This window comes from Ostrinia nubilalis, chromosome 16 (genome assembly GCF_963855985.1).
Source record: "Ostrinia nubilalis chromosome 16, ilOstNubi1.1, whole genome shotgun sequence".
NCBI classification, from domain to species: Eukaryota; Metazoa; Arthropoda; class Insecta; order Lepidoptera; family Crambidae; genus Ostrinia; species Ostrinia nubilalis.
The window spans coordinates 9,517,176-9,528,126 of NC_087103.1; the positions used below are offsets into that span (position 1 = coordinate 9,517,176).

The 10,951-nt window shown below is 36.1% G+C and overlaps 1 protein-coding gene across 1 annotated transcript in view; it reads left to right on the forward strand.

The window, feature by feature from the left end:
• Positions 1-10,951, forward strand: part of LOC135079537 (uncharacterized) — a 69,739-nt gene that overhangs the window by 28,648 nt on the left and 30,140 nt on the right. The window contains exons 5-6 of the mRNA XM_063974189.1: positions 10,441-10,632; positions 10,803-10,938. Of these exons, the coding sequence (XP_063830259.1) occupies positions 10,441-10,632; positions 10,803-10,938 (328 nt within the window). The remainder of the gene's footprint in view (positions 1-10,440; positions 10,633-10,802; positions 10,939-10,951) is intronic.

Below are 10,951 nucleotides of genomic sequence, written 5' to 3' on the forward strand. Positions count from 1 at the left end.
TCCCATGCATTCAAGTATAATAAAAACATAATCGAAAGTTATAATTTTATGGTTTATTTATAATGTTGGGAACATTTTATTTTTAACATCCCCCCTCTCTAGTGTAAAGAAAGACGTTCTCATATTATAAAATTAATATTATTCAAGAGGGTCCGCCGAGTAACATACTCGAGTAAAATTCCGAGTAAAGTCATCACGAAATCAGTTAACAATCTTTCTTTAATATTATGATCGATTCTTAGGATTTTCCTTAATTGTTTTGTGCATTTTTGGGTGGTGTTCGCTTGCTTTATATTGCTTTTAATGTTTCGATGAAACCCATAAACATTGTCATGTTTTTATTTCGGCACAGGTCGCGCCACTTGTGCTCACAAACGCGACAAAGAATGAGTGACATCACGTCTCACGAATGTCCGTGGATGGATGCAAATGACGTTCTTTATTCATTTTCATACAGTAGCGTATATAAATAATTTCGATCAACGTTGACTTGACGGACGCATTTTAATTTCAAATATCCTTTGGTGTAATTGATTCCATAATAGACATTCATTGGTTCAATTACTTAATTCCCTAACATGTCGTTGAGGCAACAACCCACGCCAATGTTCCCATTTTTATAGACTGCCACATGTTTCATTTCAAAAATATGATTGAATATATCCGTCTTCAAAATAACATTTTACAGACGATGAGAGAGAGTTAAAAAAAACAAGTTATTTTGTAACAGTCCATTATTAACTAAATATGCCCTTGTTATAATCTATTAATAAATAATTAGGCCTTACCAATATTAAATGAGCAGCATTCAGATTCATCTTAGAAGCGTCTTATAAATTTTATAAATATACACTTATCATCACAGTTGGATTGCAATCAAAACAAACTTGGCCTAATTGTTTTCACAAGCCAACCGCGGTGCGGCATTGGCGCGAATATGGGCCAGCCCATCGCGCCACGTGATTTATTTGAGAGCAACAGCGCGCCTGAACCGGGCTACCTTATTAGATTGATCTCTTTATGTTTCACAAGCGTTTGGACGCGGATTCGCTCGTCTTGTACAGATTGCACTAGCGCATTAGGCTTACGCCTGGTAGTCCAGTCAAATTAGACATGAACCCTGCAATAATTCGCATACAGCTGAAAATTGGTACGAATGTTCGGAGCACCATTATGAATTAACTGTGAAAAGTCCCCATCGATCCGACGTGTGCTAAAAAAAAAATTCAAGGTCAAACTTAAAAAATACGGGTTTTTGAGATTTTCAGCCAAACGGTAAGTTTTATCACAAAAATATGTGTGACAAGGTTTAAGACCATACAATTATCTATCAAAATTGTCTATACACTTTCTCCTAAGAGTCAACGTTTCTGAGATTCGATGATCCGAAGAGTCAAAAAAGTGTTTTCTTTATAACGGTCTTACACATAAATTCAATGTGATATCGCCTCGTGCCACGACTCAGCATTGTATCATGATGTGTTGTCGACGTCGAATATAAAATGATTAACCTCAATGTCATTTGTCATCTTTAATTGTCGAAAAATGTTTGCAACTTAGACGAAGGACTGCACTGTGAGTTTCTAAGATACGAAGTTTTCGTGTCTATTATGTTTAAGAGCTCTTATATGCACACGTCACTACTCTACTTGTAACTCTATGGTCACTCTTTTAGCCCGGTCAAGTCAGAAAATCCAGGTTATAATAATTCGCATAGAGCTGAAAATTTGTGTGATTGTTGAGAACACCATCCATAATGAAATGTCAAAAGTCCCCAGCGATCCGTCACTTGAAAAAAAAATTTACGAAGTCCAAGTTTTTTGCATTTTTCCGCCAAACAGTAAACGTATCATAAGAAATTATAAGAAATAGTAGTAGATCATAAAATTATCTATTAAAATTGTCTTTGCCCCTTTTTCCTAAGAGTCACCGTTTATGTGGTAACGATGCAAAAAGTTGGAGAATTCGCATTCTGTTAACTACTCCAAAAGTCCACAACTTCAACTCTATTAAAATAGTTTTGAATTGAACAGGATAACAAATACATCTTAAAAAAGGCCTACTGGGGAAACCTGGTAAAAAAAAATACGCCAAATAACCCTCATAGGTGTTGTGGAAACATGTGCATATAACGAGAACATCAAAACTAACTTTTTGAATCGTTCTACCTCATAATCGGTGACTCTTAGGAAAAAGGGGTGAAGACAATTTTAATAGATAATTTTATGATCTACTATTTTTTCTTATCTATATTTATGATAAATTTACTACTTGGCCAAAAAATGCAAAAAACTTGGGACTTCGAAAACTTTTTTTTTAAATGACGGATCGTCGGGGACTTTTGACATTTCATTTAGGATGGTGTTCTTAACATTCACACAAATTTTCAGCTCTATGTGAATTATTATAACCTGGACTGTCTAACTTGGTCGGTCTAAAAGAGTGACCATAGAGTTACAAGTAGAGTAGTGACGTGTGCATATAAGAGCTCTTAAACATAATAGACACGAAAACTTCGTATCTTAGAAACTTACGGTGCAGCCCTTCGTCAAAGTTGCACCCATTTTTCGATAATTAAAGATGACAGACGACATTGAGGTTGATTATTTTATATTCGACGTCGACAACACATCATGATACAATGCTGAGTCGTGGCACGAGGCGATATCACATTGGATTTATGTGTAAGACCGTTATGAAGAAAACACTTTTTTGACTCTTCGGATCATCGAATCTCAGAAACGCTGACTCTTAGGAGAAAGTGTATAGACAATTTTGATAGATAATTGTATGGTCTTAAACCTTGTCATACATATTTTTGTGATAAAACTTACCGTTTGGCTGAAAATCTCAAAAACCCGTATTTTTTAAGTTTGACCTTGAATTTTTTTTTTAGCACACGTCGGATCGATGGGGACTTTTCACAGTTAATTCATAATGGTGCTCCGAACATTTGTACCAATTTTCAGCTGTATGCGAATTATTGCAGGGTTCATGTCTAATTTGACTGGACTATGGCTACAAGACATTAATTTGTTATCGAAGTCTTGTAGTCCTTGTTGTACACATTTTTCAGCAGCCTATGCTCTGAATTCCCCTTAAAATATAGCAGGTCTTTTTTTCACTTTGAATAATCAGTCAATCGTAATTTATTGAAACTACGCGCATTACATAGCATCAATCTTTGGATTAAGTGAACTGACTTTTCGTGTTGAAAGATAAAATAATCGCATTCACCAAATTTCCGTTCACTGTGCAGTGCACATGTCTTAGCATTTTATTAAAATAGAAAAAAAAAATTGACAATAAATTGAATCACGTTGTCTTCGTCTCATCTTGTTTGATCTCTGATGAAGCATGTAAACGGTTCACGCAATATGGCACACAAGCGTAACATCTGTTTGAAATTATGTATTGTTAATATGTCTGAAGCTTAAAATGTATAAGTATGTGATTCATTGAATAGGGATAATCTTGATGATAAACACTTTACAAACTAACCTAACAAAAATTCATGTGTATGAGTTACAGTTTTAAAAGTTTAATATTTTTTCTCATCGTTCATTAATTTTGTTGACGGCTAGGAAATTCGTTCAGCAATTGCCGCCATAAAACTCCTACGTTTCATGTTCACATGGTAAAATAAAACGAGATTCGGGTTTAATGTAAGCAGATGGACGGCAATAAATTATTGCATCTGTTTAAACGCGATGTTAACTATAGAAAGCTGTAAACATGTCAGTCATTTCAATGGCGGTGTGCAGAACATGATGCAGCCAAATAGTTCAGTACAGTACCTTCAAGGTAAATAATAAATTGAAAACCTAAACGTCTATTAATAAATAATTCGCAGCTTTAGGGAAATGTTGCCGCAGGATTTAGGACCAACAAATCCTTGTTGAAAATTATTATCACTTGACAGTTCTCCCAATTTCTTTGTTACTGTACTAGTATAAGGTGTCGTGTACTAATTTCTGAATTGTAAGTATGATTGAATTTTACTGGAATTTGATTTCAAGTCAACGAAGAAATACATATTCTTGGACATTCATAGAGCCATCTAGTACCGAACTTGGTAAAGCTTTATACAATAGGTGTTAGACAACGGACATGGATTCGAGCAAAAAATAAGATATTTTTTTACTTTATCGGTCAAGTAAAATGATGTTGGTAGGTATGTTGATAAATTGATAAGTTATCGCGCTTATTGTGTGTTATTAAGCAATGTTAATCGCTTTCGTATTTTGCTTACGCAAATAAAACACGCTAGAAGTACGTATCTTATATTTTTCTACGTAATTAAGCATACAGTATTATGTCACATAATGAAGAACATAAATATTCACTAAATTATATTCACACCGCTATCGATAACCACCACACCCTCTGCGTATCAGACACGGGTTAGTCTTTTTTGTGTTGTTTTATTTTGTTTTTGGGCCTGCCAGCAGTGCGCTTTGTTGACGTGGTGCGTATTTGCATAAATGCTCTGGCTCAAAGGATGACTTGTCGATTGCGGGCGCATTGTTTGCGAGACGATATAATCTTAAGTTGATATTAGGATTTTTGATAGCATCTAAGTAGTATAAGCTACGGTAAAAAAAAACAATGATTCATTACGCACTTTCAGTAATATTAAGCATCTGCTAAAATTGCCATGATCTAACCATATACCACAAAAAATAATCGCGGACAATGAGGTTCGCATACATTCGAAAATATCAAGGTGAGTGAACTCTGACAGAGAACATAGTCCATAGTTTTTGCGATTAGTTCTCGCTCTACACAAAAACTGCTTTAAATAAATTGTCTGAAGCAATGAGACGAAATCTGGCCAATGAGCTCGCCTGTTTCAAATTGAATCTATACCTATTTCCACCACTGTTGGAATAAATCGTGTTGCCGACTTGGCAGCTATTAATCAATTGATTACCAGTCTATACATATTATACGTTTGACTTGATTCAAATGGCTTTTATTTCAGGCTTATTTTTTACGTTTCGCACTAATAACTTGATAGTTTTTAAGTTTTTTTTGTATTATTTATATGTTGTAATATCAGTATTTCAATCAATTTAATTATATTGCTAAAATATTATGTATTACTAGTAACAACGAAATATAGCGCATATAATTGCCTAAAAACTACGCAGTAATTTGTTAATATTTGACCGATAACACGTCATCATTTAAAATCGTTGAATCTTGACCAATTGAATTAAAGTAGCTTTTAAATGTCGAGAGTAGAGCAGGCTTAATTTATGTAATAAATAATCATGAAAATGTATTCAAAACAAAAAAAAACATGTAAATAAGTTATCCTTATCAAAATCTTATAAATGTATAATAAACTATTGTTTAAATTGTTGACGAACATGACATAAGAGATACGTTTAAACGTTAAGTTTCGGTATTTATAATTCCAACTCAGGCGGGTGGAAATATTTTAATTTATATACACAGATAACCGTCGATATGTATCATGAATATAAATGAGTCGAGTTGAGACAAAAAACAAGATGTGTTTGAGGAGAAATAATAAGAGGCGATCGTCTAGCCGGCATCGTCCTTGAGTGCAGAAATCCTTGATGAGTACAATCAACCGCCACCGGATAGTCGTCTCAGTTCAGGGTTGCCAATTAATAAGTTATTAATTTTATTAACCAGATCCAGATGTCAGGATCAGGTCTTTTTTTCAAATATCTAGTTGGCGTTTTACATAAATTGTCTTGAGTCAAATTGCCAAGAAGTAGAAATTATAATTTGAATGAACAAAAAAAAAAATGAACCAATCATGTATAATGTTATAAATTAAATTAATGAGGCTACAAGAAACAGGATTGTTTGAAAAAAAATAGGCAATAAAATCGACTGCTATAACACAATATTGGTAATTTATTGCATTGAAGTCTTGTTGATGGACCCTATTCAATTAAACATTTTTTTATAACCAACCCTACATTATCGATGTTGCGTAGGTGCTGGCAAGTGTGACGACAAAAACTAAAACTGAAAATAAATGGGTGCGAATCGCCTATTAGCGTTGTGGTCGCTGACTATTCTCGACTCGATCCGACGCCGACCACTATCCGTATTTGTAAATATGTAAGTCGATTGTACGCACCTCTGGGAGGTGAAAATATCAAGTTATTCGTGGCATTCCGTTGTTAATTGATGCCAACTACTGCATTGCTGCAGGGTTGAAAAGGTGGGTAATATACACCGGTTGAATGCTGACATAAATGTTTACATACGATACTTATTTTCAAAATTTAAACATAAGCTTTATCTCAGGAAATCCACTTGGATTATGTTGTTAAGTTCACTCCCTAAATAATTTCCTCATAACTATTTATAAATAAACACAATTTGAATTAAGTGTAATTTTCTCCAGCAAAGATTTCCGGCAGCGAACATTTATCTCTCCGTGTATTATCGCGGCGAGTACGTAAATATGTCACGCTTAAAATTCAGTCGCAGCTTAAATTGAATTTAACTCAAGCCACGACCTGTCAACTTATCGAATATAAATTCACTTAATAATCGTTACCAATTACGTGAGCGTTCGGCCTCGTAGTATACTATTAATGTTTATAGAAATGCTTCAACAGACGATTACTGCGAAGGATTAAGATCTTTTTGCGGCGGTGTGTAAGGGAGATAAGTAAAATTTTATAAAAAAAAATAAAACCGACTCCAAAAAACCTTCACTAAAACGTAGAAAAATAATTACTAATTACCTACTTATTTATTAGGACGAATTATTAATATTTATGTAGGTATACCATGATTGATACTTCTGGAGTCGGTGCCAAGATTATGAAACATGTAAAGTTTGCCTGCACCGACTCCAAAAGTATCAATCATGGTATACCTACATAAATATTAATAATTCGTCCTAATAAATAAGTAGGTAATTAGTAATTATTTTTCTACGTTTTAGTGAAGGTTTTTTGGAGTCGGTTTTATTTTTTTTTATAAAATTTTACTTATTTCTTGCTTTTTAGTTAACTAATTATTACCTTGATGTTACCACTGAAGGTAGGCAGTACACTGAGACCAAAAAAAATTGGTTCATAATCGGCGGAGATATTGCGTATAAAAAAGTTCATCCCCAATTTTCCACCCTTGGGGGTGAAATATTTTCTTCAAATTCGCATGAAACCACCCTTTTGATAATACCTATTCAACAAAAAAATAATCGTTCAAATTGGTTTATAATCGGCGGAGATATTGCGTATAAAAAAGTTCATCCCCAATTTTCCACCCTTGGGGGTTGTTTTTTTTATTATTAAATTTAAATGGGACCACCCTTGAGGTATTACCTATACGCCAAAAAAAAATTTGTTCAAATCGGTTCATAATTGGCGGAGTTATCGCGTAACAAACATAGAAAAAAAAAAAAAAAAAAAAAAAAAAAAAAAAAAAAACATACGGGTCGAATTGAGAACCTCCTCCTTTTTTGAAGTCGGTTGAAAATGAACTGTCAATGTGAGGTTGATTGGTCTTTATGGCCTGTATGGGGTGCGTTCATGAGGCGCGCCAGCCGGTTCGCTGCCGGCACCATGAGATATGCTGGACGTTATGAAACCATCGCTGACAAACTGCGAATTACCGTCTGGGAGACTCGACTGAGTTCAACGACAGAAAACTTTAACATAACTATGTAATAGATCCTCCATTACAATCATCATTATTTGGAAAAATAAAACTGGTATTTTTTTAAAGTGAATATTGTATAGTTTCATACTAGGTAATCGGATATTTGCATGCGACCGTACCGCTTTCAATGTCAATACTTGATTGTCTGTCACAACAGCTCTCACAACATAGTCCACAGTCAATGTCAGTCAAGTTCACGGCTTTTTTCATTCCTTTTACAATAGTTCCTCTATCTGTATTTTTTGCCCAGCTATCCATACAATTGTGCAACGGCGCCCTTTCTCTTGCCATTAGGCATTCTTTGCCGCAATTCACATTTATTGCTTTCAATTATCTAAATGCTATTATTAGGTAGATATCATCAGTTGTATATGCAACAAGCCACTTTAGAATAATGTTTCTCGTTACAAATGTCGAAACAGTTCAATCACGACTAGCGCTTGTTTCGAAGCGAGGAAGGTGCTTTCCATAGTTTCTTTTCATCGTACTGTAGATCTCAACAGAGTATTGTTCTCGACATTTGGCGTGGGGTCGACGATCTGTGCAATCAAGTGTTTGCGCCGACGTCTAATGACGAAAATAGATTTTACATGAGCATTCCGTCATTCTCTCAACTATTAGGTGACAAATTAAAGAAAAAATAATAGCGAAAACATCTTATTATTCACATATTTTAAAGTTTCTTCATTTATCAACGCAACACTTTTACTAATAGGTGACCGGATAGTTTGCGTGATAATAGTTGGGGCATATTTTGATCAGTCGTTTGTTGTAGGAAATGGGGAGTATAGGTAGGCATTTATATTTTTCGTCTGATAAAATAAGACTTTATTTTCTAATTCGATAATTGGCCTAACGAAGATTATATCAAATAAACCTGAAGTAATGATGATCGTCACAATTTAGATACCTAGTGTGTGATACGGTTTGTGTTTGTTTAGTGGTTCGCTGTCAGATATAAATCTCCGTAGATCACGAGGTCGTTAATGTGATATTCGTGTTGGCGTCGGCTGAGATACAGTACCGTTACCCTATTGTCGATTCAAATGCACAAAGCTTTCATATTTGTCTGTTGTGATTGTATGATTTAGTTCCGTTCACCACTTATGACTAACAGCCTAGTCTACTTATGATCAGGCTTTGTTGTATGAACTAAATGCACAATTTTATGGGTTATTCAAATAGCGTAGGCAGGTTTTCTGTAATAAAAAGCAACCTGGCGTCGCCGTTGGTTATGGGGTAGTTGCCGCAGTATTTGATATGCGAGCCGTGATAAGACTCGGCCACACGACACTTGCTCAACCCCTTCCAGTGCAGAGGGTTGCTCGCCCTTCCGCCTTATTGATTAACACCCTCGGACAAATCAACTTAATGATGAAAACAACACACGTTGAAGCTTGTTCATTTGTTAATGCTTTTTGTGGTTACTGACAACACATTAATGTCAAAAGTTATATGGTTTTATAATCTGTAGGAATCAGCTTACATTTTCAGACTGTAGCCATCAAAATCAAAAATATTTTATTCAATTTAGACCACTAGTGGCACTAAGGACATCAATCAGGCGCGTATATTTTAAATTTATAACAACGTTTTAAATAATTTAAAGTCTTTGCTATTGTTTAAAAGTACATATAATAAGGTTTCATGTACAAATGGGCAGTCTGGGTTTAATTGTGGCACTTTATTTACTTGCATATTCTTGCAAACGTTTGGTAAATTAGTTACCAAGGTCCTTTTGAATTTCTTCTTAGGAACAAAAAGTTGTTTCTTTGGCTTCTTCAAAGTCTTCACGACTCGCAGTTTCTGCGAAATTCTATTGACGTATAATTTCTGCTTTAAAATTAGTATTGCACAATTATTAATTCTTGTTGGATGTTGATACCTAAATCCGTTCCTTATTATTAGTACCACGCGAACGACTTACACCGATGGAGCCGTGTTAGTCGACTACAAGCGTGTTGTAAATCCCTCGCTTTCATTGTGTTATCGAGAATCGTGAGTTGTGCATTCATTCTTGAAAAGGCAAACCTGGTATAGGAGGACAAATACATGCTTGCGCAGTGTACACATCAATGCTATTTGTAAGAGATGTAACTGTATATTTATAGTGACTCGTAAATCGACGGTATAGACACGTACAAGTATACAGACGAATATATAGGTTTGACTGTGCAAATAATATACTAGTATGTAAATGTTGGATTTGTGTGCTTATTAGAGGCGTCGTTAAAATTTGTGCAACGATATGAGATATGAATGGGTAGTTGCGAGTGTAAACGTGTGTATTGCGGTCAGTGAGGGACAGTCTTGCGCCACTCGAGTGTCGGTTGCGCCAAATCAATCCGAGTCTTGAGCGCTAATGCTACCTCTCGTGAGACGTGGAATTAGTGCTTTACTTTTCCTCGTTGCGACTAAATGTAGTCATTACTTCAGGTAGCCTAGAAACCGGGCTACTTAATGTAAATCACATTTCCACGTTGAACATTGGCATGTCTACCCTTCTAAAATTTTCAAACGACGGATGATTAGATATTATAGTTATAACGAGTGCGAAGATATTTCTGGAGTTTTAAGTACTACTGTCTTAAAAAGCCACGATAGCCGAACGGTGAAGGGGTCGAACTGGCTCTCAACTCGTGATCCGGGGAACGCGGGTTCGGTCCCCGCCGCCGCTCGCGCTCGACTATTGTAGTGAGCTCACTCGTGATACAAGCATATTTAGCTTAGTACGAGGGGCTAATGGGACTATAAAAAAACATAACTTTTTGGTTACAGTTCTTGTCACCTCTGGAAGAGAGCGCGGCGTGCGGTAGCAGCACGTCCTCGTCCACTTCGTCCTCGTCATCGTCGTCGTCTTCGTCCTCGTCGTCGTCCTCGGACTCCGACACAGCGGACGCCGCTGGCGGCTCCGCTCACGCCTCCGCCGAGGACTCTAGTGCTGCGCTCGCTGCCGCTTGTCCGTTGCAGGTACATAACACTACACTACTTGTAAACACTTGTTTATTGAAACACTGAATAGGTACCACGTCTGTATGTCTCGTATATGACACGGACTTTACAATAAAACTTCTAATGCTAACAAAATCGATAATTTTGCGATGTCTACTTAGTACTTTAACCTGACACGCTTTTACCAGGTCATCGACGATGCGGACCTCGCGGAACTATTTCCAGAACAAACATCGAGCGCGCCGGCGCAACAGCCTAATTTCCCGGCCTTCGCCGTGCACAACGCGTCGCCAGACAATGATGACAAGTCCATCGCAGATAATGGTGAGTTATTAAT